Source organism: Salmo salar, chromosome ssa01 (genome assembly GCF_905237065.1).
Source record: "Salmo salar chromosome ssa01, Ssal_v3.1, whole genome shotgun sequence".
Taxonomy (NCBI): Eukaryota; Metazoa; Chordata; class Actinopteri; order Salmoniformes; family Salmonidae; genus Salmo; species Salmo salar.
Genome location: NC_059442.1, coordinates 126710948 through 126738311, shown reverse-complemented (window position 1 = coordinate 126738311; position 27364 = coordinate 126710948). Strand labels below are relative to the sequence as shown.

The following is a 27364-nucleotide window of genomic DNA, read 5'->3' as shown; positions in this document are numbered from 1 at the left end:
TGCCAACTCATTTTCAGGGTAAGTTGCTAGAGGCAGGTTGATTTGTTGCTAAATGACGTTGTGATGTCATTGCGTAATAACGTAAAACTGCGTCATTACGTAGAATACACAGTAACGTTACTCAAATTGACTGGCCATCTCGGCGAAAAATATGATTTGACATTTGTTCAGGTACAGTCTCCCACTCTTATCTGTACAATTTTGATTGAGACATGTTGATTGCTGTAAGTTCTGTTCAAGATCAAACATTCGTGACCAACTATATTAATTGGGTTTGGCTCGTCGAACCCGTACTACTGCAGTATTGATTTGCAATTTGCTGAAATTGCTGCTGCACGAGCTGAGCGCCTGCTGCTGACGTCACTCAATGCACTTTTGCATCCAGGCACGTGTGTTGTGACAGTGTGTGACAGAGAAAATCGGTTGTGTGTCATTTAGAGGGGAAAATGCGTGCATTTTAGCGTTTGAGTCACTTTTCAAAAGTTGCTAAAAGTTCAAAATACATTTTTAAAAGTAGATAAATTTGTTGCTAGGTGCTGTTTGACAAAAAAGTTGCCAGGGTAGTCTGAAAAGTTACTAAATCGGCATCACTGCGAACAACCCGTCACTACTGTTGCACAGCTGCTCCACCATGCTTGAAACTGCTTTCTAACTGCAGTTGTAAAACGATGCCACTCGTGCAATTGAAGGACTAAAAAAATTACATGGTAGCAATGGAAAACTGGGATCCCTTTTTAACAAACACCAAAACTGCTTTCAAACGCGTTTTCCCACGATTGAATTAAGAATTGTGCATTGACTGCTTGTCATAACAAATTCCCTCTCTATGGCTCTCGCAATTTGAAAGCGCCTGCATAGAACACACATCAACAAGCCGACTAGGTAACTCTACTACGAGGTTGTCTGCTTCTGTTTTAATAACATTACATGGCAAAAATAGTAGCTTGAACGCCAAGGTGGTGCGCAGAATAGACTATTTAATTCACTTCATCTGAACATCGGAGTGTCAGCAACAATCCTGCAAGTCAGTTCATTTAACAGCTTAACAGAGAAAATAAAATGTTTGAGAATACATTTGGGGATACAGTAAATGCCAATATATGATATTTATGCATCTAACTTTCTCACTCATTATTATTCAGGATTATCCATAATCACGGTAGCGTCCACATTAATGTAGAACTGAGTATAAACATTATATTCCTATTTACAATAAAAGTGACTCCAAAATGACAATTCTTTATTTACCATTCATTTCTATTGGGCACAAAATAATCTGGAACAACCAAAACGAAGAGCAAACGCATCCAACAAATGTGTTGAGTCAAAAGCGTGATGTAGTCATTGTGTGCTAGGAATATGGGACCAAATTAGAGGTTGACCGATTATGATTTTTCAACGTCGATATGATACGGATTATTAGAGGCCCAAAAACCAGCCGATACCGATTAAATCGGGCTTTTTTTCCCTCTTTTTTTTTGCAATGGCGACAATTACAACAATACTGAATGAACACTTATTTTAACTTAATATATATTTTTTCGCAAATGCGCTTTTGTTAAATCATCCCCCGTTTGGCGAAGTTGGCTGTCTTTGTTAGGAAGAAATAGTCTTCACAGTTCGCAACGAGCCAGGCGGCCCAAACTGCTGCATATACCCTGACTCTGTTGCAGAGGTGACACATTTTCCCTAGTTAAAAGAAATTCATGTTAGCAGGCAATATTAACTAAATATGCAGGTTTAAAAATATATACTTGCGTACTGATTTTAAGAAAAACATATGTTTATGGTTAGGTACAAGTTGGAGCAAGGACAGTCCTTTTTCGCGAATGCGCACCGCATCGATTACATGCAACGCAGGACAGGCTAGATAAACTAGTAATATCATCAACCATGTGTAGTTAACTAGTGATTATGATTGATTGTTTTTTATAAGATAAGTTTAATGCTAGCTAGCAACTTCTACTAAGTTAATCATAAGACACTTAAAATGCATCAGTGATTTAGTTTCCTGCAACTTTCTGACACACAAGAATGCCCCGGTATGTGTGTGCGGTGCGGTGCATGTCTACACTGTGTAGCTGTTAGCAATTACGCTAACTATAACCACCTGGTAGAGATGTTAAGGCTTTCCCAAAAACATTCAATTAAATGTAAACTACAAAGTAGCCTATGCCTACCTGGCAGAATATGATTATTTGCATTAGTCGAGTGACCATTTGCTTTGCAAACTCTGCAATCACATCGCTAACCAAACAATGGTCTCTTACTGGTGTACACTTGAATTAAAAAGGGTAACTCCACAAAATTCTTATATTTTTTCCCAGACCTGAAAAGTAGTCTCTTGATGTGTTTTAAGCATTGCTGTGGATTTTTTTTCTATATAAAAAAAATATTGAGAGAGAAAACATGGAGAAGCAAAAAAAATAAAACCAATTTTATAGGGCCCTATTTGGGTAAAGTGTTACTGGTGGCTTTTCCTTACCTGCTGATCTCACAGGCCACCCGGCCCTTCATTTCGATGACATCCGAGGAAGAGGCGAACCCGAGACGCCTCAGGACGCGCTTCCTGCACTTGAGCTCGTCCATCTGCAGCACGGTTCGAGCCTTCTTCAGCTCCCGCTTGGCCCCTTTGATATCCCCCGCAATCTGACATAGACACAGGATAACATGACACTTAAAACCCATTGCGCCCTAGTAAGGAACCATATGAAGAAAATATGACATCTCAGTGCTAACAACCAGACCATAGACCGCTTTCAAGGAAACAAATATGTACATTTGTCATTAGGCTGAACAATCCATTTAAAATGTACCATTTTATTCATATCATAAGATTTGTCGTGCATGACTGAAGCTGCAAACTGTGGCATTCAGCTCAGCCATAGCCAAGACTGACAGCCGAGACGGAGATAGTGTTGGTTAACAGTCTTGGTCTGTTACAGGCAGTTGTTTTCCTCTCGGCCACACACACTGCCCAACTGTCCCTGCTTAAAACCATTATCCAATTACAGGCTCACCCAACACCATTATATCATGCTGCAGGGAGAGTGACTGACAACACGAGGCAACACCAGTATTAGGCAACCTCAGTTGGCACAGCTCTAGAGTAAGATTTTTTTTTTTTTTAACATATGTTGTGGAGTATACAGGTTACGAGATGTGGGCTCCGAGTGATATCACTTAGTAATGTAAAAGTGTGTGTACGGTACAGATGGGTTTTGAAAAATCTGGATATTCGAAATAGGCCTACATGTTTTTTTTTCCAATGTACGTTTTTAACCGGAGCATTGCAGCTTTGATTAACCAACATTTAAATTTGTCATTTAGCAGATGCTTTTATTCGAAGAGATTCAGGGTGTTCACACTATGTCCCTTAGACAATTTTTGTGAACTCAGTGCGGTACGCTTCATTTTTTTGTGCAGTGTGAACACTCCAAAGGAACTCAGACCTCTCAAAAGTGCCCCGAAGCGAACCAAACTGCGACCAATCTCGAGAGATGGTCCGAGTTCAGTTTGCTTGAATTCCGTGGTCCGGTTCCCTTTTTTAAGGACAATGTGAACACAAAGCTCCCTAGGTTCACTTGTCATTATTCCCACACCACACACTAGACTGCAATAACACCATTGGTGCCATAAATGAGAAGATGAGCAGGTTCGTGGGAAAAAAAGCTTTGGATATTGATTAGCGATTGTCAAGGATGCACAGAAAGAAAGTTTTGGGTTCAGATTATTTGTTTGCAATATGTGATCTATAGGCTAAGAGAGCGTCATAAGTTGTTCATTCAATTGTGGGGTTTGAATAGTGTGCAAAGACAACATATTTGGCGAGAATTACAACATAGGGTACAAAATCAATTCTAGGGGCAGTAGCCTACATTGGGTGTACAATTTTCTATTACAGCATTAACTAATCTGCAGTTATTCTTCTGTTATTTATTCAGTTACCAATAATATTAAATGTTAATATTATCTTCTGATGACAATTATGTATAATCTTTTAACTAAATGCAATCTATCAGCTTCCAAATGCAAGTGGGCATATCTAGCTGTCCAATAACACATTGATGGAATGGCAGAGTGCATTGAGTGAATGTTAGAAAAATATCTTGGTTTCTTCTAAACAAAGCAATGTGAATGCAAAGAGGACTCGGACCACGAAATAGGTGAAGTGAACTGGCAAAAGAGTTGAGTCCTCATTCAAAGGCAAGGGCAGTGTGTCTACAAAGAGAACTTTGCTTTTTCTATTTTTTTTCACCTCAGTTCACTTTAAAGGGGACTGAGATCAGTACTTATAAAGAGGCCTGTGTGTGAAAACAGTCTTACAGTAGTTAATGCATATATTTTCATACCCCCCAATATACTGGTCCCCCATGGGAGTCGAACCCACAGCCGTGGTGTTACAAGCGCCATGCTCTACCAACCGAGCCAGACAGGACCCATACACATAAACAACAAGCTACACACGTGAAGGACACCGGTCGGCTACCAGTCTTTCTCTGGGGCACACGTCATAAAATCTACATTGAAAGGTATGTTGTTTTATTCAATTGAAATGTCATGGTATATCCTTGTAGTATGTAACAAAGTCAAACTGATATTTCGATAAAAAAAAAAAAAGCCTGTGTTAAAACAGGCATTTCATTTTTTGGGGTGTAAAAATGAACACCCACAAGTTTCCAATACTAAACGTCCGTTCGGACATTCAAATAACCATGCACATCCCTAGAGTAAGGTTATGCCTATGCATTTTATTCAAGCCCAAGTCACCCAGAAAAAACACAATAGAACCAGCTTTGTGTTACTAGTGAAAGTGTACGTCTGTCCGTCTTTCCTTCTGTAGCTGGCCGATCAGTTGTGCAGTGGCCCAATCCCAGAGGCCAGGCCGAGGATTGGAGATCTTTTTCGAGCAGGTATAAATCTCACGTCATGCCTAATCAAACATGGTGTGTGTGTAATCTGGTTTATAGGGCTTTATCCCTTCCCATGCGCAGACATGCAATACATCCCACACACAGAGATAACAGAGGTCACGACCTAGGTCAGTTGTAGGAGCAGGGAATGGAAAATATAAATAACCAACCCAGCACAGTACAGGTCGGGACTTAAAAGATTCACCCATTTTGAATGCCATATTGCTTTTGTACATCTCTGAGCAATGTTCAATCGATTCCAGGGTCATTTCTTGTGTATCTGAGTAATTGCCATTCAAGCAGGCAGAAATCCGCCTGGTATTACGTAGCACTGTGATAAAGTCGCTCTCACTACATCGGAAGTTAATAGGAATACGAGTTTTGGATCATGAAAACGTCTATCATACATGTCAGATTTCAATACTGGCCGGAGGTTGTCTTCTCTGGAATGAGGGCCCAACACATTTCTCCTATTTGTCTAACTCTTCGGTCCAGGGTGCATTGCATGGTGCCTTAGCATTGCCGCTGTGAACATCAGACTCCACTCTGCGAGTAGCTATGTAGCTACCCAGCAAGCCCATAGACAGCATTACATGGGTTTTGTAGTCGACTTGAGCCGCAACAGATTTCCACATGTTGCTATCAACATTATGACAAATTGAAACATTTGTTCACAAAAAATATTGTTTTCACATGTTATTTAACACTGTACATTACAGGAATGGGTGGTTCTGAATATGTTTTTCATTTAAAGCTGCAATATGTAACTTTTTGGGCTTCCCAACCAAATTCACATAGAAAGGTGTTATAAATCTCATTGAAACAAGTCTAAGAAGCAGATCTGTTCTGTGTGTGCTATTTCTATGATTCCCATTCTTAAGTTTTGTTTTTGTGTCTGACTTTCGGTTTTGTACATCAGCTTCAAACATGTGAAAATACAATATTTCTGGTTATGAAAAATATATTTCCCAGCGGTTTACATGGTACAATGATTCTATATGCCGGTACTATATTTGGTTGTTTTGTCAAACTGAAATTAGGCGAATTCTTAATTTTTGCAAACAGGAAATAGCGGAGCAATTACTCCATAGTGCTTCTTCAACACTCATCCTCTCACAGGTACTTGGCCACGCAAATATTAATTTTTCTCCGATTTTCATAAATATCTCCCTCCTTGGCATTTCAGAGCTAGCCAATTAAAAGAGGCACAGTCGATTGGTGCTGAATGTTCTGCCAAAATTAGATGAATGAATGAGAGCGATCTCATTTCCATCGGATATTGTACTTTACCACACCCTATGCCTGTTTCTGTCAGTAAACGACCGTTTCCAGCTTAGACGGACAGGAAGAGACCAAAAACAATTGTTCTGATTTAGGCTAGATCTACGTAAGTGACAGAAAAAAACAAGCCTTGGGGTGTGGGCGCTTGTAGGATTTAGTACAGAACCTTTGATTTACGTCGACAGAAAAAAACCTGTTCAAAATCATTCAAATATTTTTCGTTAAAGTGAATGTTTCTTGAACCCCAACCTATCCACAAAACATAATACTCATCATAGCCCCACTGACAAGCATATCAATCATTACTTACTGACAGAACATATGGCAATACACTGGGCAGAGTGGCCCTACAGGACATGAACCAACCATCCCAAATACCACCACCCCGCCCATCCTCACCAGGGCTTTCCTCTCGCAGAGGGAGTAGACGGCCTCCAGGCTGGGGTCAGAGTGCATGGGGTGGGAGTACATCCTGTGTTCGAATGCCTCCACCTTCTGGATGACCTTCTTTAGGCCCGGGTCCTTAATGCCCATGTCATCGATGGGGTCCAGAAGGGGAACGCCGTCCGGGAACCTCTTCTGCACCTCCTGTGTGGTGGAGACGGGACCAGAGAATGATCCATGAGAAAGCCTTTGATCACCGTTAACAAATAGATTTATTCTATCTACAGTACCAGTCAAAAATGTGGACACCTACACCTTTTTATTTTTACTATTGTCTACATTGTAAAATCAAAACTCAAAACTATGAAATAACATTAGGAATCATGTCGTAACCAAAATGTTTATGATAAATGTTTCTCATGGTGTTGTGTCCTCCAGGAATGCAAACTGGTGAGGGCCCAAAAAGGTGACCATTTGTTTTGCACAGATTTTTAATTTTTTTAAATATTGGTGTAAACTGCAAGAAAATGTGCCTATTTTCCAGAGTTGGGTTGTCACAATACCAACATTTTACTAATGATGTGATACCAGGCCAAGTATCACGATACCGAGAAGTATTTTGATACCACAGGGTTCTCACCTGTATGGATTTGAGCATGCTCTGTCTGTTGTCATAAGGCCGCAGGTCTTTGGGGCTGTAGAGACGAACTGAACTGATGGAGGTCAGGAGGTGGAGCATCACAGGAACCACCTGATCAGAAGCAATACAAATTATAAAGTATATTATGCATACAGTTACTATACAAACATATATGTATCTATTGACTTAGTATCAAACATTGTAGCTATCATCATTGACTGAGGCAAGAGATCCTGAACACTAACTAATGGGGTTTTAAATGCATATACAGAACTAAGATGCAATCCTGTCTGCCACTATGTCTACAAGTCTATGGGACCTGTATATTGGCACAAACTGCAGAACACCTGATTCAACTTGTCAACCTCTCCATTTAAATCAAATTTGATCCCCTAGTCTGTACTTTTTAATGCCAGAAAGGCCACTGGATATTGGTCTGCAGATCCCTCCAGTCCACACACTGCCAGATAGACGACACAGGCTACAGAGGAGCTAGAAGAGCTTGGGGAGAGAGGGACTTTGCCGTACTTTGACAGTGAAGGGGAAGATATGAGGGAGAGAGTGGGGAGAGAAAGAGAGGCTTTGCTTTGACAGAGGGATTGATCGTAACGCGTTTAACAGGAGCGAGCCCAGAAGGCAGGGCCAGGCAGCATTTCAGCTAGAGTTTAAAGGCTCCTCTGAGATATGGAAGAATAATACGAGACAAGAGACAGGCAGGCAGCTAAAGTCATCTAGACAGAGCTCACAGAGGAGTTTAGGACAGGAGGTCTGCACTAAATAACAAGACAGACTAAAAGGACTAGTGCAAAATGGAGGAAATGTGCACAGGCAGCAAAATAAGCAGCAGTTTTAATGCATGGTTCTTGGCAAACTTGGGTTCAAATACTATTTGAAGTCTTTCAAATACTTTGTGCGTTCAATTTAGCCTGCCTGGAGTGCCAGGCGGGCGAGTGTTGTAGTTGAGAGTTCTCTATTTGGTTCCATTGCAACAGGCAAGCTCAATCATGCACAGATACAGCATTTGAAATTATTCAAACCGTATTAGAACCCAGGTCTGGTGGTATTTGGGTAGAAAACAGCCAATATAGTGAGAAGGTGAGACAGAGAGAGCAAGGGGGATATGGGATATATATGAGAGAGGGAGAGAGAAAGAGGGATGAAATCAGATTTTTAAAAAGTCTCTGTGCCCATATGAAGATAAACTAAGACAGAGAGTGAGTGTGTGTGTGTGTGTCTGGATATGAACCTAAACTGAGAGAAGTCTCAGTTTAAAATGGTGTTTATATTATATGGAGGGTTACAAAACCAAAGGAAAATAAATAAATGTTTTAAACGAGGGGCATCGATCCCGACAACACCATTCACGGTGTTTCAATGTGAGCATGAAGATACTGTAAGACAACTAATGACATAGCATATAAGCTAATTTCTCTTGAAAACATAGATATAATATGTGTTCCATTTCATTACGTGGTTGTTGCTTTAAGTTAAAGGGAAGCTCCAGGAGAAAGCACAGCAGCCGTTTCACCATTAACGACTTGGCCATGTTTGATTTCCTTCAGTCTCAAGGACAGTTACAGTGTTGTAACCCATCCATTAAATGACTTGTGTGTGGTCTACATTCTAGAAAGAACCACTTCAATGTTGGATTCCATCCTGCGGCAGACCACCAAAATCAGGAGTACATAGTGTCCAGTGGTATTATTGTATCCCAGCATTCCATTGGCTATGTCTGAATTAGCAACCCATCAGGTCTTTTGACTCTGTGTGAGGCCATATAGGGTCAAAAGTAGTGCACTAGGGCAGTGATTCCCTCCTTCCATCATTGGGGAACATCCCACGCCTTTTCCCCCCCTGCAATTCTATACATTTCACCATGGGGTGGATTAGTTTTTTTTGTTGTTGCCATTTTAAAGCCAATTTCCTGCAATTCTACACATTTTGCCATGTCTAATGTGATGTCGGAGTGACTCAAACATTACAATATCTATGGGCAAAAAAAAAAAAAAATAGCTAAAAAAACTTGAAGCTGACATGGGCTAGATCTGGGCATTTTTGACAAGTTATAACTAGCATTGCAATTCCCAATAAAGGTCTACAATACCCAATTTCAAAATTCTACTAAATTCTACTTGTATTCTACTATTACAACTTAAGAGTAAGTTGAAAGCCTGAGTTCCCTAAAAAAAATTACAAAATAATTTAAAAAAGGAACCACCGCAATAGGGAACCATTTCTGACAGAGCCACGTCGTCCCCCATCATATGTACCCACCTGCATTTCACCCTTCTCCCCAGCGGCAGCAGGTTTGGCAGCCTCTGTAGCTGTGTTCTTCACACTCTCCTTACTGCAGTGGACCAGCACCTCTACCACGTATAGAGGGTCTGCATCACCCGTAATGGCCTGGAGGGAAACAATCACATACCCTCAACATGGGTGCGACACTTAAGCATTATTGGGTAACCTGAAGGACAACAAATGCATAAACACAGAGCCCCAAAACACATGCTATAAAAACACAAGCTATATCTACATTGTATTTAGTTTTAATATAAAACAAAGGTTGTGTTTTCACAGATCCTTTCTGATAACATTCAACATATCAAAATTACCTTGACATTTGACTTCTTTGAGAAATTAACAACCACGCCCCACCCAAAGTCAGCATCTTCATTTTTGACCTGGAAAATAGTTCAACATTATAGGCACGTCTGTATGTACAACAAACACTCATATTGTTTCTTATCTCAGAAAAACTACGTTGAAAAAAATAATAAATAAATCATTTTTTATCTGCGTAAGCCCTTTTGAACAGCACATGAAGACTAAAGAACGGTGGTGTACATTTTGTCTTTGGGCTGTGCTACATAGTAAGTATTTGAGTTGGTGGTATGAGTGGTATTTGGGTCTCTAACCTTGACCAGTCTTCCAGGCTGGAGGAAGGGAAGGCAGTATTTTGGTTTGTGGATGAACTCCTCTATCTCCTTGCTCAGTTTGGCCAGCTGTTGGCGGATCTTATAGTAGGTCACCACACTCTCCTCGTTGGGGATCTCTATGGCGTTGTACATCTCTTCCAGCTTCGCCATATCTGTGGACATCAGAAGAAAGGCAGTCATACACAGAGAAATAGAATTACTAGAATGGGAACGCACATCATTAGATTGGGGATTCCCGTTCTGGTAATTCCGGTCACACGGTATGGAACGAAGAGCTAAAAATAGCAGCTCACACCGTTGAATGATATACACAAACATTCTAATAAATATATGCCATCGCTAAAATTACTGTGTGTCGCAAGTTCGCGGAATCGCGGTGATTCTGCCCAAAGTTTTATTTTAAAATAGAGCTCACGGGGTCATTTTTGTTGTTTGGCAAGGATAGGGGATTTTGAATCAGAATCTGCTATTCTTGATACTATACAGACATCAAAACGTCTTACCTGCCTGTGACTAAGAGTTACTTTTTGGCACTCCGTTTACCTGCCTCTGTGTCAATTCCAAGGTGCACTGCTAATCAGATTCTTTACATACAATTTGACAATTGACACTATTCTCACCCATCAGACTACTGTCAATTTAAGCTCGTTTTTAGGCTAACTATTATTATAGATGTGTGTGAAATTAGTTTTGATATAGTTTAGGTGTCGTTTCAAGCCGACTGCCAGTGAATGACTTGCTGTGAATGACGGGCAGGGGGAGAAATGACATGTTCTCTTAAACTGCTTGTAACATTATTTTTGTCATATTAAGATTCAAACAATGACAGTGTTTTAAACAGACGTGTTCAGGAAAAGTCAAGAACGGGCGGGAGACATGACTTAAAATGGTAGAGTAATTAAAAAAAGTAAATTTGGCTTGAGTCGACATGACACTCTCCTAAAGTTAAGAGGATCAATAATACACCAGCAACATCAAAACAGGTCTTTATAAAGCTTTACTTGTACTATATTTGGCCAAACCAAATCAACAGAACAGTCTACCGAATGAATCTGATCTATTCTCTTGAATAAAGCACGACTAGTGAGGGGGAATTCCCAACCAGTGGAGAGGTTGAGAACCAAATACAGGACTGGAGTAGGTAGGCCTGTATTCTGTACTCACTCTCTACGACCCCGGGTACAGCCCTGTAGTGCTGAAACTGGTAGAAAGACTTCTCCAGCATGTACTCCGGGTTGATCTCCTCCACTCGCAGCAGGTTGAGAACCATGTTGTAGGTGAGATGAAAGGCACTGTTCAGAGGGTCTGCCGAGCCCTGGGGAGAGAAAGGAGAAGACAGGAGAGAGGTGGTTAGGTTTAGACAGATCGAACGTATTCAGCAGGGTAGCTCAGGTGGAGCAGGGGAGAGGACGATGGTCATTCAGCTGATTATTCAAAAAGACACACTGTCACGTCATAAGGAAAGCTAAGTAACTCAGTGAATGTATGGGACCCAAGTTATGCTTTTCAATGAAGAACATTGGAATTTCAGATTACTTCAATTGAGTGAATTGAAATGGAGTGTTTGGATAACCCTGTCATAAAGACAGCTGAGCAACTCATGGAACAGTTTAAACTTAACAGACCTTGAATCAGTCAAAAACATTGTCATCACATCTTACTCTGACAAGTCCTATAGTTAGGGACTGAAACATAAACATGGAGTTTGGAGCTCCCATTAAAATCAACACAAGCTGATGGTGAGTGACTAAATGAACCAAATTGTGAAATCACATTACGACAGAAAAGATATCCATTATCCAAGGAAATGTTTGAGACCACTTGACTACGAAGCCAAGGGCAGTTGGAGTTTCTTAGAATCTTTCGCAATCAAAACCTATCCTTCAGTTGTGTTTTCCAGAAAGCGATTACAACAGTACAGTAAGAAGATAAATGATATCTACACAAGAGCAGCCAGATGTCTCATTAAAATACATTTCTGCCATTAATCTGTCATGTGTTAGCCAATAATTTCCACAAACACATGAAGTTGCCAGCCAAATAGAAAAAGTAGCCAGCCAGGACCCCCCGGGCAGTAAGCCCCCCCCAAGTGTGTTAAAGAATTGTTTGCTACAACTATTTTTGGTGGCCTCTGGTACCTTCTAATGCCTTGATTCCATCCGAAATACAGAGCAAAATTATTGAATACTTTTGAGTTGACCTCAGACTGGACACATTTTTTGTAGTATTGTTTACAATTTCAAATAGTGACAATGTATGAATTCAGTGTATTGTTAGCTTTTTTGGATTTGTCTTGGCCTATATGATAAGGACTATTTTCTAAGTAAGAAAAAAAGTAAACTTTTTTTTTTTTTTGATTTAACCTGTCGTCTCTTGAAATTAAAGCATTTTACCGCAAGGTATGAATTGCCACAATGTTTGTTCTTCAAATTATGCATTTTATTAAAACAGAATAGCCCAAACTATATTCAAAAAATAAAAAGTTACAATTGAAAAAATACAATTGTGTGATGGCCACTTTTTCTAATGGAAAAATGGGTCTCTAAAATAAACAGAGCAGATTTTCAATTAAGTTCTGGGTCCATACATGTTAAGAGATAGAACGACATCAGTTAAATTAGTGAAAGAATTTCAACTAGTGTGCGCAACTTTGGGAATGGCAGAATGTCATTTATAAAAAATAAAAAATATATATATATTTTTAAATGTAAGAATCTTGTAAGAGTTTGCTGACTTCCCCAGGCTTTGAGCTTCCTTTCAAGAGGCGTTTTCTCAACTATCTGCAATACTGGTATGTTTGAAGAACGAAGCAGGTGTTAATCATGAGCTTCGCTACACAGAAAGCAGCAGTTGACTACTCCGACACAGATTAAATGAATTAGATAGATCAATTATCTTTGAAAATACCATATAACAAATATTTGCTTTTAACACAATTCAATCCATTTTCTTTTATCATGTTTTGGACCAGAGTGAGGCTATTGCTCTACTTGCCTAACAATTTATCTGCGGATAATCGCCAAAAAGCCTACCAGTATGCAAATTAGGGAACCAAATAAATGGCTCTCTTACCAATGCGATTCGGTAGACTACTGACAAGTCACTCACTTTAACGTCACTGCCTGGCAAGTCCTGATGGACTTCAGATCGAAAATACAAAACGAGATCTTAGGTTGACTTGTCCCGATGCGATACCATGGACATGTAAACTAAGTTAAATGATTTATAAATGGCAAGGATATGACATCGACCTCCGTCAGTTCGACACCTTTTACAAACTAGTCAAGCTTGCTGTTCGTCCAAGTACAGCAATAGCCTACGCACCAGCACTTGGTGGCTGCATATGAAATACACGAAAGAAAATAAATGAATGTGCCAGAAAATAGGCTAAGTGGATTTCGACTCATCGTTCAAACATTATATGGGACGTGCAAATTGACTCACAGACGAAGGAGCATCATGCTCTCCCCCTCCGTGTAAAGAAATTAGACTTCAACCACCACAGCGTCAACACACACACCCAGGTACCAGGAGGAACAGACAGCAGACTGTCAAACCATCAGTGTTTCCCCGTCATCGCTCACTTTGTGACTGACAGGCGCCTGTCCCATCTATAAATCACATATCGCTCATTCTCGCAGGAGAGGGCTCTGCAGATTTATTTTCTAACATGAATTAACTAGGCTACTTTTCAATTCGCATCACTTATTTTAGCAGGAGGTGGCTCAGTTGAGTTATTTTCTGACTTGCGAATTGTAAAACAAAAAAGCCTACTTAATTTAAGATGAAAAAGTATCCGGCCGAAAATGATTGTGTAACCGGCTGTATAGCCGACAGTGGAAAGGAGGAAAACACTGGTTAAGACCAAGATTAACTGCCCTTTTGTCTGTGAAAGATGGTGTTGTGCAAGCCTTAATGGGCCTCAACCCAGGACCAACGACACAAGGGACCAGGAAGAGATGGAGGACAGACTGTACCCCAGAGAGAACCTCTAAACTACAGGACCACCTAAATGGAAAGAAAGGTTTGCGCTTTGGGGTTTCAGGCTTGCAAGCCAGTTAACCAAACCAAGGGTCCAGAGGGTCCCTGATTGTATTAAGACTCCAAAGACTTGAGGTTTGAACGTGAGAGTCAGTTAATCAAACCAAGAGCCGATAGATCCTGATTATATCAAGACTAAGGACTCCCTATAGGTTAGGAGAAGTGTTTGGCTGCAGCTGAGTGAGTGTGTCCTTGCAAATGACCTAAAGGTCAGGAATGAGCTACAGTTTCGGAGAAGTGTTTTTCTACACAGGCATGTCTATCTGTCCTTGTCTCGCTCTCTGTGTGTGTGCGTGCGTGTAAATGACCCGAGGGTCGGGAAGTAGCTCTGTGACCCAGTAGAGAACCCCAAAACGACCGACTCACTCCATTACTGCGGCTCAGGAGAATATTAGGGTTCTTGGCTCAGGTTGTGCTTGTAAACCCCTGCCCTCTCTACCCCCGCTCTGTGCAATCATTCATAGAGCCTGTACGTCACTCGGACAGTGTGTGGAGGGGAGGACTGCGTCGTTTTAAAAACACTAGGGGAGATGTCTTGGCCCGAGAACCATTGTGAGATCATCCCAGCAGGGGGTTAGGATTAGTGCAAGATTCAAGAGTAACTGATCTGGTGCTGAAAGTGTTTTACAACTGGACTACTAGGTGTTCTGGGACTCATATAGTGTACATACTAAGACGCGTTATATAACCTCTAAAAAATAAAAATAAAAGATATCAGATCAATGCCAACACTGCAGGCATCCCAATCATCCATGCGTGTATTGACATACTGTACACACACGGAGAAAAGCTATGAGGATGATCCTTCTGGATGAAAACGGCACACATACAGCTGTTATTCAAAGCCCCAGTGTGCAGTCTGTGTTTATTCAGTACCTTAAGCAGCTGTTTCCCAACTGCAGGGCTCATCTTCTCATCCGCCATGAAGATGACGATACCCCTCTCATCCATCCCTCTCCTGCCAGCTCGACCGGACATCTGGATGTACTCACCAGACGTGATCTAACAGAGAGAGAGGGAGAGCACAGCACATTAATATTGTCACTAATAATAGTCACAGCTGTCAAAACACACATGCTTGCTCGCTCACAGGCACACAAATAGCAGCCACGTCAATATTCACACATGCATGGACATCTTTTGCGTGGGAGAAGTAGTTCAGAAATGTGGAGCTAGTACCAATGACAGACGGTAAATTATTTGGCCTAATCGTCATTAGAAATGTGTACGGAATCAGATTCATTTACTCAAATAAGGCCGATTCTCTTTTAGATGTCAAATGCATTCCTCTGAAACAGAGATTGGAGGTTTGTTCCTAAAGCTAGACTGTTTAGTGTAGATGAAGGGGAGGAAACATACTAAAGAAGGATTTGTATGCCTTGAGACAATTGAGACATGGATTGTGTGTGCGCCATTCAGAGGGTGAATGGGCAAGACAAAAGATTTAAGTGGGGGTATGGTAGTAGGTGCCAGGAGCACCGGTTTGTGTCAAGAACTGCACCGCTGCTGGGTTGTTTAAACGCAACAGTTTTCCATGTGGGGCGGCAGGTAGCCTAGAGGTTAGAGCGTTGGGCGAGTAACCGAAAGGTTGCTGGATTGAATCCCAGAGCTGACGAGGTAAAAATCTGTTCTGCCCCTGAACAAGGCAGTTAACCCACTGTTCCCCGGTAAGCTGTCATCATTGTAAATAAGAATTTGTTCTTAACTGACTTGCTTAGTTAAGTAAAGGTTAAATACATTAATAAAATATAATAATCAGCAATGGTCCGCCACCGAAAGGACATCAAGCCAACTTGACAACTGTGGGAAGCATTGGACATAACATGGGCCAGCATCCCTGTGGAACAGGTAACCTGGAATGCATTTACATTAACAGGTGTGCTTTGTTAAAAGTTAGAGGAACTGCTTTCCTTCTTAATGCGTTTGAGCCAATCAGTTGTCGGGGTGGTATACAGAAGACAGCCCTATTTGGTAAAAGACCAAGTCCATATTATGGCAAGAAGAGCTCAAATTAGCAAAGAGAAACAACAGGCCATAATTACTTTAACACATGAAGGTCAATCAATACAGAACATTTCAAGAACTTTAAAAATTTCTTCAAGTGCAGTTGCAAAAACCATCAAGCGGTATGATGAAACTGGCTCTCATGAGGACCGCCACAGGAAAGGAAGACCCAGAGTTACCTCTGCTGCAGAGAATAAGTTCATTAGAGCTAACTCCACCTCAGAAATTGCAGCCCAAATAAATTCTTCAGAGTTCAAGTAACACACATCAACTGTTCAAAGGAGACTGGGTGAATCAGGCTTCATGGTCGAATTGTTGCAAAGAAACCACTACTAAAGGACACCAATTAGAAGAGACTTGCTTGGGCCAAGAAACACGAGCGATGGACATTTGACCGGTGGAAATCTGGCCTTTTGTATGCTTAGCCCACATTTTTGGTTTCAATCGCCGTGTCTTTGTGAGATGCAGAGTAGGTGAAGGGATGATATCCGTATCTGTGATTACCACCGTGAAGCATGGAGGTGGTGTGATGGTGCTTTCCTGGTGACAGTCTGATTTATTTAGAATTCAAGGCACACGTAACCAGCATGGCTACCACAGCATTCTGCAGAGATACGCCATCCCATCTGGTTTGCGCTTAGCGTGACTATCATTCGTTTTCTTCAACAGGACAATGACCCAACACACCTCCAGGCTGCGTAAGGGCTATTTGACCAAGAAGGATCACCTTCCAACAGGACAACGACCCTAAGCACACAGCAAAGACAACTCAGGAGTGGTGTCCTTGAGTGGCCCAGCCAGAGCCCAGACTTAAACCCGATCAAACATCTCTGGAGGGACTGAAAAATAGATGCAGCAACGCTCCCCATCCAACCTGACAGAGCTTGAGAGGATCTGCAGAGAATAAAGTACTGAGTAAAGGGTCTGAACGCTTATGCAAATCGGTTTTTTTTTTATTATACATTTGCGGGGTATTGTGTGTACATTAAGGGAAAAAAACAATACATTTTAGAATAAGGCTGTAATGTAACAAAATGTGGAAAAAGTAAAAGGGTCTGAATACTTTCCGAATGCATTGGTGTGTGTGTGTGTGTGTGTGTGTGTGTGTGTGTGTGTGTGTGTGTGTGTGTGTGTGTGTGTAATTATTCATATAAAAAAATGTAAACCGGTTATTATGGTAATTTTATTTTCATGACGGTCATCATCCATAACCGTAGGTTATACGGTAATTGTGCCAGCACTAGTTGCAACGTGCACTAACACCTCTTCAGAACATTAACATGGAGAAGAGCTGCAACGGCTTGATTTGCCACTTGGTTTATAAACCCTCTGCTTTACTAAAGCTGCCTGCCACACATGGCCCTGATTAAAATCGCCAGATTCCATTTGGTCTCGGACTTCTAAACATTACTGGCTCTGCCACGAACGAGCTAATCCAAACACTTCCTTTTATGCCTTTGTCAAGCAGATTCAATTCTAATCTCTTGGGCATTGTTGGTGCTCGACAACATTTGGTCCCGAGTTTAACACTGGCACGGGGCTCTACTCTCTCCTTATATCTCTGAGAGACTCACGCGCACACACCATGACAGAGCCAGAAGAGAGCTAAGAGGGGGCAGTCACCCCATGAAGGGGCCCTGGATCTCTCCCTTTTGCTTTGTGATGGAGGGAGAGGAGGAAGGAAGGCCTTGACTGCATGCGTGGTGTTCTGGCATCAGCTCTCCCACACCAGATGTTCCTCGTAAGCCTCTTGGACAACTGTTTCCTTTCTCTCTCTCCCGCCCTCTATCTAGCGAGCAATCGCTCTCCTCTCTCTCTCTCCCCATCCCCGAGCCAAAGGGGTAATAATCTAGCCTTTTTATTCCCAACAGCTTGATTCACGACCAGCCCTGTGTCCCCCAGCTCCTCACAAACAATACGTGGCCGTTTATCTTTTGTCAGAGCTTCCCTGGCTCCCGCCGTGGCTTTATAAAGGTGTCACACAAACACGCAGCGGAAATGATGAGGAAGCCTCAAAATGAAAAAGTCAGAGAGCGCTCTGCACTACATCAAGTTAACCCTGGGTTCATCTGTCGGTCTGGTTGCAACATAACAGGGATTACCCAGCTTGAGACACGTGTACTGTGTTTATCTAAACCTAATGATGGCTATTAATCATTCCAGGGAGTGATGAAACTAGGGCTGTGGCGGAAATTAAATTGTCAGCCGGTGATTGTCAAGCAAATAACTGTCTCAAACACATTTAGCATCCCCTGGCTTCCACGTATAGCCTACAAGCCACTGATTCAGACCTTTGAAACATCTACATTTTAAAAAGTCTAATAAATTAAATCCATCACAATAAATCCATAATTTATTTTAGACAGATCTAAAGAAACATGATATGAAGAAAATGTAGTCTACTTCAGAAGAACAGACTCTGCGTTGTCAGGTCCTGATCTGGCTATGGGCTACACTAATTTAGCAGACAAGATGTGCTTAGAATTCTGTGGCATTATTTTATAGTATGAAGAATACAATTGAATATAGCTCAATAAAACAGGATATTTTCTCCAAAGTATTTGAGGGAGTGCGCACATGCGGCTATTTTGTGTTGAGCGATTAACTTCTTTGGGATTGGGGGGCAGTATTGAGTAGCTTGGATGAATAAGGTGCCCAGAGTAAACTGCCTGCTACTCAGGCCCAAAAGCTAGAATATGCATATAATTAGTAGATTTGGATAGAAAACACTGAAGTTTCTAAAACTGTTTAAATGACGTCTGAGTATAACAGAACTCATATGGCAGGCATAAACCTGAGAAAAAATCCAACCAGGAAGTCGGAAATCTGAGGTTTATAGTTTTTCAAGTGATTGCCTATCCAATATACAGTGTCTATGGGGTCATATTGCACTTCCTAAGGCTTCCACTAGATGTCAACAGTCTTTAGAACCTTGTTTCAGGCTTCTACTGTGAAGGGGGAGAGAATAAGAGCTGTTTGAACCAGGTGTCTGGCAGAATGCCTTGAGCTAAGTCACGCGCGCGGTCGTGAGAGCGAGCTGCGTTCCCTTTCATTTCTAAAGACAAAGGAATTATCCGGTTGGAATATTATTGAAGATTTATGATAAAAACATCCTAAAGATTGATTCTATACATCGTTTGACATCTTTCTACAAACTGTAATGGAACGTTTTTGGACTTTTCGTCTGGGCTTTGTGCTCGCGCCTTGCGCATTTGGATTAGTGTACTAGACGCGCGAACAAAAAGGAGGTATTTGGACATAAATATGGACTTTATTGAACAAAACGAACATTTATTGTGGAACTGGGATTCCTGGGAGTGCATTCCGATGAAGATTATCAAAGGTAAGTGAATATTTATAATGCTATTTCTGACTTTTGTTGACTCCACAACATGGCGGGTATCTGTATGGCTTGTTTTGGTGGCTGAGCGCTGTACTCAGATTATCGCATGGTGTGCTTTTGCCGTAAAGCTTTTTTGAAATCTGACACAGCAGTTGCATTAAGGAGAAGTCCATCTTCAATTCTATGTAAAACATTTGTATCTTTCATCAACATTTATGATGAGTATTTCTGTAAATTGATGTGGCTCACTGCAAAATCACTGGATGTTTTAGAGGCAAAACTTACTGAACATAACGCGCCAATGTAAACTGAGATTTTTGGATACAAATATGAACTTTATCGAACAAAACATACATGTATTGTGTAACATGAAGTCCCATGAGTGCCATCTGATGAAGATCAAAGGTTAGTGATTAATTTTCTCTCCATTTCTGCTTTTTGTGACTCCTCTCTTTGGCTGGAAAATGGCTGTATGTTTTTGTGACGGCGCTGACCTAACATATGGTGTGCTTTCGCTGTAAAGCCTTTTTGAAATCGGACACTGTGGTTGGATTAACAAGAGGTTTCTTTAAAATGGTGTATAATACTTGTATGTTTGAGGAATTTTAATTATGGAGATTTCTGTTTGAATTTGTTGCCCTGCACTTTCACTGGCTGTTGTCAAATCAATCCCGTTAACGGGATTTGAGCCCTACGAAGTTTTAACCTGTTGGGTCTAGGGGGCAGCATTTGCACGTCTGGATAAAAAAAATGTACCCGATTTAATCTGGTTACTAATCCTACCCAGTAACTAGAATATGCATATACTTATTATATATGGATAGAAAACACTCTAAAGTTTCTAAAACTGTTTGAATGGTGTCTGTGAGTATAACAGAACTCATTTGGCAGGCAAAACCCTGAGACATTTTCTGACAGGAAGTGGATACCTGATGTGTTGTATTGACTTTAAACCTATCCCATTGAAAAACACAGGGGCTTAGGAATATTTTGGCACTTCCTATTGCTTCCACTAGATGTCACCAGCCTTTACAAAGTGTTTTGAGTCTTCTGGAGGGAGATCTGACCGAACAAGAGCCATGGAACGATGATGTCCCATTAGACACCTGGCGCGCGAGTTCATGTTGGGTACCCTCGTTCCAATACGTTATAAAAGAGTATGCATTCGTCCACCTTGAATATTATTCATGTTCTGGTTAAAAAAGGCCCTAATGATTTATGCTATACAACGTTTGACATGTTTGAACGAACGGAAATATATTTTTTCCCCTCGTTCATGACGAGAAGTCCGGCTGGCTTACATCATGTGCTAACGAGACGGAGATTTTTGGACATAAATGATGAGCTTTTTTGAACAAAACTACATTCGTTATGGACCTGTGATACCTGGAAGTGACATCTGATGAAGAGAATCAAAGGTAATGGATTATTTACATAGTATTTTCGATTTTAGATCTCCCCAACATGACGTCTAGTCTGTATCGCAACGCGTATTTTTCTGGGCGCAGTGCTCAGATTATTGCAAAGTGTGATTTCCCAGTAAGGTTATTTTTAAATCTGGCAAGTTGATTGCGTTCAAGAGATGTAAATCTATAATTCTTTAAATGACAATATAATATTTTACCAATGTTTTCTAATTTTAATTATTTAATTTGTGATGCTGACTTGACTGCCGGTTATTGGAGGGAAACGATTTCCTCAACATCAATGCCATAGTAAAACGCTGTTTTTGGATATAAATATGAACTTGATAGAACTAAAAATGCATGCATTGTCTAACATAATGTCCTAGGAGTGTCATCTGATGGAGATTGTAAAAGGTTAGTGCATCATTTTAGCTGGTTTTATGGTTTTGGTGACCCTGTCTTTGACTTGACAAAACATTACACACAACTCTTGTAAATGTACTGTCCTAACATACTCTAAATTTATGCTTTCGCCGTAAAACCTTTTTGAAATTGTAAAACGTGGTTAGATTAAGGAGATGTTTATCTTTCAAATGGTGTAAAATAGTTGTATTTTTGAAAAATTTGAATTTTGACATTTATTTGGATTCAAATTTGCCGCTCTTGAAATGCACCTGCTGTTGATGGAGTGCACCACGGGTGGCACGCTAGCGTCCCACCTAGCCCCAAGAGGTTAACAAAGAAACAGGTTCTCCTTTAGGCTTAATTTGGAGTTACTCCCGGCTGGGCACACCGAAGCACAACTCTTACATGGCTCTCAGTCACGTGACCGAGTCTCTCTCACAGGCTACAAGTGAAGTCACACCGCTCCTCCGCACACTCCACTGGCTTCCAGTTGAAGCTCGCATCTGCTACAAGACCTTCAGGCTCTGATCAGTCCCTACACCCAAAGAAGGGCACTGCGTTCATCCACCTCTGGCCTGCTCGCCTCCCTACCTCTGCGGAAGCACAGCTCCCGCTCAGCCCAGTCAAAACTGTTCGCTGCTCTGGCACCCCAATGGTGGAACAAGCTCCCTCACGACGCCAGGACAGCGGAGTCAATCACCACCTTCCGGAGACACCTGAAACCCCACCTCTTTAAGGAATACCTGGGATAGGATTAAGTAATCCTTCTCTGGTCTGATGAAACCAAGATTGAACTCTTTCGCCTAAAGTGTCACGTCTGGAGGAAACCTGGCACCATCCCTATGGTGAAGCATGGCGGTGGCAGCATCTTGCTGTGGGTATGTTTTTCAGCAGCAGGGACTGGGAGAATAGTCAGGATCGAGGGAAAAATTAACGGAGCAAAGTACAGAGAGATCCTTGATGAAAACCTGCTCCAGAGCGCTCAGGACCTCAGACTGGGGCGAAGGTTCACCTTCCAACAGGACAACGACCCTAAGCACACAGCCAAGACAACGCAGGAGTGGCTTCGGGACAAGTCTCTGAATATCCTTGAGTGGCCCAGCCAGAACCCGGACTTGAACACGATTTAACGTCTCTGGAGAGACCTGAAAATAGCTGTGCAGCAATGCTCCCCATCCAACCTGACAGCGCTTGAGATGATCTGCAGAGAAGAACAGGAGAAACTCCCCAAATACAGGTGTGCCAAGCTTGTAGCGTCACACCCAAGAATAATTGAAGCTGTAATTGCTGCCAAAGGTACTTCAACAAAGTACTGAGGGTCTGAATGTGATCCGTTTATTTATTTTTCTAAATTAGAAAAAAAGAGCAGTTTTTGCTTTGTCATTATGGGGTATTGTGTGTAGATTGATGAGGAAAAAAAACAATTAACAACAACTTTAGAATAAGGCTGTAACCTAACAAAAAGTGGAAAAAGTTAAGGGCACTTTCCACACACACTGTGTGAAATTTGTTTTGATTTAGAATGAACTATTATCATACACCTTTCTCAAAATGGGGGCAGGGGAAAAAAATACATGTCATCTATGCACTTAAATAGCGATTGGACGACGCTTTTCCTGTGGTTCAATTTCATGCCAGCCAGGTAGGCTATACCCGTTGCAAAGAGAACCAATGTGATTAACATTAGGAAAGTTGAGAAATATAATAGACCTAGCCTATAGAAAGCTCATGGGATCCTCCTCTTTTTAATAGAGGCCATCACTCTGTTTTCTCCCGCAATTCCAAAGCCTACAGAAATGTTCCACAACATGAGCTCATGGGCTCTCATGAAGTGTTTGATTAGATTTTCGATAGCATTTGCATTGATGTCAGAGTGATTAGAAGGACAATAGAGTGCTGAGTCCCAGGCAGTTAGCAAGTTTGGTAGGCTACTAATGACCAACAGCAGCATCAGAGCTTTTTTTTTTTAACCTTTACTTAACTAGGCAAGTCAGTTAAGAACAAATTCTTATTTACAGTGACGGCCTAGGAACAGCGGGTTAACTGCCTTGTTCAGGGGCAGAATGACAGATTTTTACCTTGTCAGCTCGGGGATTCGCTCTAGCAACCTGGCGGTTACTGGACCAACGCTCTAACCACTAGGCTTCCTGCCGCCCCTTATTACCGTGACTAAACGGTCACGTGGAATTTGACTGCCATCATGACCTCCGGTGTGGCGGTAATAAGGTCACCGTAACAGCCCTAGATGAAACTGTGTAATGAATAAAATGCCCCCATGAGTCAGTCAGTCAGTCACTAACATAATGATATGACCCTGTCTTTACTAACGTGACACAATCACAGTCCTGGGTTTAGCCAAGTCAAACAGGTGGGATTGAGAACTTTGGAAGATCAACTGGACACTTCATTGACTGGAAGGGGAATACTATGACCGTACAGTGGGCTATGTTCCTCCATGAACTAAGATTATCAATAGAGATGTGCATCGTTCCCTTTCAAAACCATTTGATACATATCTACATACACGGGCTCCGACTCGATACAGGAACAATACGTTTTAGTTTGAAACGATCCAGTGTAATTCGGTTTGATTAGAAGAACGAATTGATGAGATTAGGTTCGATATGATTCAACGCGCTAACATTTTCCATTCTACATTAAAATCTGCTACTGATGGAGATGAGTTGCCCCAATTAGCATGTAGGCTATAACCAGATGAGAGTTGTCTCCCCGGCGGTAGCTAAGGTTACTTTCATTCAGGTAAAACAATTTAACAGCGTATTTGATTCCAAAACATTACTTAGCAAATAACATTGTTGTCACTCAACTAATAAAGCCTAATATTGCGCAACCATTTAACAAACATTTGTATACAAGATACGGAATAGGCCAACCTCATTGGTCAGCGAGAGAAGCTGCTCACAGCGCGCAGTTTGACTAGGCCTGGGGTTGTTTGGCATGCAAAATGATTTGTAGATCAACAAGTGTCAACACAATTACATGCTTAGTTCCACACTGAAGGAGAGGATGCAGTTGAGGTATTTCCCGAAGGTATAGTAATATGTGCAAAACATTACAGTGAACTAGCGATTAAAACGTTTGAATCGATTTCTTAACCGATGGCTTGTGGTCCCGAGGACAGATGCACTCATAACCCTCATAACCGGGACCGATGTATATCTGTGAATCTTTAAATCCCTAATGATAAAGTAGTAGCTAAGTAAGTAACAGTAGGCTTTTTAAAAAAAGGAGTATTACCCAGCGGAAGTCTTTGCCATCAAACTTGCGTGCGTTGGTGAACAGGACAGTGCGGGCGGGCATGTTGATGCCCATGGCAAAGGTCTCTGTGGCGAACAAGGCCTGTGGAGAGAGGATAATATCACATTCAGCATACTTACTCCTATTGAAACACAAAGCAAGGCCTTCGGGTTATAGCCTTTTCACACTACAGAGCTGAGATGAGCAGAGCTGTACTGGCCTTGTGATGCATCCATAATAGTTGCTGGAACGACGATATCCGAGCCAGCACAGAATGGTGAGTGACAACGCTTGGTATAATTCAAAGAGAGATCCATGTGAGCTCCAGACAGGCCTACCTTGAGTAGCCCCTCAGAGAACAGGATCTCGATGGTTTCCTTTAGGATGGGGAGCAGTCCTCCGTGATGAATCCCTATACCTCTCTTCAATAGAGGCAGGACGTGCTCCACCTGGAAACGCATAGCAAGAATAATAAGACATTTGATTAATAACACATTTCTTGTCAATGATAGCACCAAGATATGCCAAAGATAGCAGAACAAAGCCAAAGCTGGCACAGTCTACAATAGAAATCAAAGTGAAGCCATACAACAATCAAGTAAGATCAAATGTATACAAAAGCTGCTCACACTAGAATGAGGCAGCAATCCATCTCAAGGACAATAGAAAGAATGTGCCTGTCCTCCTCTGACCCTAGCAGAGCCACGATCCCACATGGTCGTGACCGTGAACAAGCCTGCGGAGCCGGCTTTCATAGCATAGCAGCCTTCTCCTGACATCTGTACTACTCTACAAAATAACGACCACCGCTGAATCTAACGAAACTACACTATGAGAAATAACCGCAGAGAAGAACAAATCCAATACAGCCTGAACTTACGGCATTAAGGGAAACGAAAATACTGTGTGTGCGCGTGCGTGTAATCAAAGCCACCAGAAGGAGCCACACAAAGAGAGTGTGGAAACTTTTACAGTGCCCTCTTAAAAAGCTACTTTTAGAACCTCCAAAATAAACTGAGGAAAAAAATGAAATGTCCCTTTTTCAGGACCCTGTCTTTCAAAGATAATTCGTAAAAATCCAAATAACTTCACAGATCTTCATTGTAAAGGGTTTAAACACCGTTTCCCATGCTTGTTCAATGAACCATAAACAATTAATGAACATGCACCCTTGGAACGGTCGTTAAGACACTAACAGCTTACAGACGGTAGGCAATTAAGGTCACAGTTATGAAAACTTAGGGCACTAAAGAGGCCTTTCTACTGACTCTGAAGAACACCAAAAGATAGCTGCCCAGGGTCCCTGCTCATCTGCGTGAATGTGCCTTAGGCATGCTTCAAAGAGGCATGAGGACTGCAGTTGTGGCCAGGGCAATAAATTGCAATGTCCGTACTGTGAGACGCCTAAGACAGCACTACAGGGAGACAGGACAGACAGCTGATCATCCTCGCAGTGGCAGACCACGTGTAACACCTTCACAGGATCGGTACAACCAAACATCACACCTGCGGGACTGGTACAGGATGGCAACAACTGCCCGAGTTACACCAGGAATGTACAATCCCTCCATCAGTGCTCAGACTGTCAGCAATAGGCTGAGAGAGGCTGGACTGAGGGCTTGTAGGCCTGTTGTAAGGCAGGTCCTCACCACAAAACCACCGTCGCTGGACCAGACAGGACTGGAAAAAGTGCTCTTCACTGACGAGTCGTGGTTTTGTCTCAACAGGGGTGATGGTCAGATTCGCATTTACCGTCGAAGGAATGAGCGTTACACCGAGGCTTGTAATCTGGAGCGGGATCGATTTGGAGGTGGAGGGTCCGTCATGGTCTGGGGCAGTGTGTCACAGCATCATCAGACTGAGCTTGTTGTCATTGCAGGCAATCTCAACACTGTGCGTAACAGGGAAAACATCCTCCTCCCTCATGTGGTACCCTTGCTGCAGGCTCATCCTGACATGACCCTCCAGCATGACAATGCCACCAGCCATACTGTTCGTTCTGTGCGTGATTTCCTGCAAGACAGGAATGTCAGTGTTCTGCCACGGCCAGCGAAGAGCCCGGATCTCAATCCTATTGAGCACGTCTGGGACCTGTCGGATCGGAGGGTGAGGGCTAGGGCCATTCCCCCCAGAAATGTCCGGGAACTTGCAGGTGCCTTGATGGAAGAGTGAGGTAACATCTCACAGCAAGAACTGGCAAATCTGGTGCAGTCCATGAGGAGATGCACTGCAGTACTTAGTATCTGGTGTGGCCACCAGCTGCATTGACTGTTACTTTTGATTTTGACCCCCCCTTTGTTCAGGGACACATTATTCCATTTGTTAGTCACATGTCTGTGGAACTTGTTCAGTTTATGTCTCAATCTTGTTATGTTCATACAAATATTTACACATGTTAAGTTTGCTGAAAATAAACGCAGTTGACAGTGGGAGGACTTTTTTTTGCTGAGTTTCTCACCATTTCGGAACAAGCGCTCACATTCAGGCTGCTCTTTGCTGTGTCTTAAGTGGTGGAGTTATGATATCCACAGACAACCATAAACATCGCGACCGAATTTTCAGACTTCTTTATTAGTGCCGTTCAACGCGATGGAGATGCATTCCTGGTGCCTCTATTGACATTGTGTTGTACGTATAAAATGATTGTGTTGCGTGTATGAAATAGTGACGCTTCACAGCATTTCAAAGCTTAGCGTGATGAGAGCGTCATTTTAGAGAATTTGGCAGTACGTCCAACTGGCCTCACAACAGCA

The 27364-nt window shown here is 41.9% G+C and overlaps 1 protein-coding gene across 1 annotated transcript in view; it reads right to left on the bottom strand.

Annotated features, from left to right (window-relative positions):
- The window catches only part of LOC100380870 (exosome RNA helicase MTR4), a 53648-nt gene that overhangs the window by 12863 nt on the left and 13421 nt on the right, over positions 1–27364 (bottom strand). Inside the window, exons 12-21 of the mRNA XM_014126103.2 lie at positions 24950–25060; positions 24612–24713; positions 15072–15197; positions 11319–11469; positions 10134–10306; positions 9831–9899; positions 9493–9621; positions 7219–7329; positions 6594–6782; positions 2486–2649 (exon numbers count right to left, since the gene is read on the bottom strand). Coding sequence (XP_013981578.1) covers positions 2486–2649; positions 6594–6782; positions 7219–7329; positions 9493–9621; positions 9831–9899; positions 10134–10306; positions 11319–11469; positions 15072–15197; positions 24612–24713; positions 24950–25060 — 1325 coding nt within the window. The remainder of the gene's footprint in view (positions 1–2485; positions 2650–6593; positions 6783–7218; positions 7330–9492; positions 9622–9830; positions 9900–10133; positions 10307–11318; positions 11470–15071; positions 15198–24611; positions 24714–24949; positions 25061–27364) is intronic.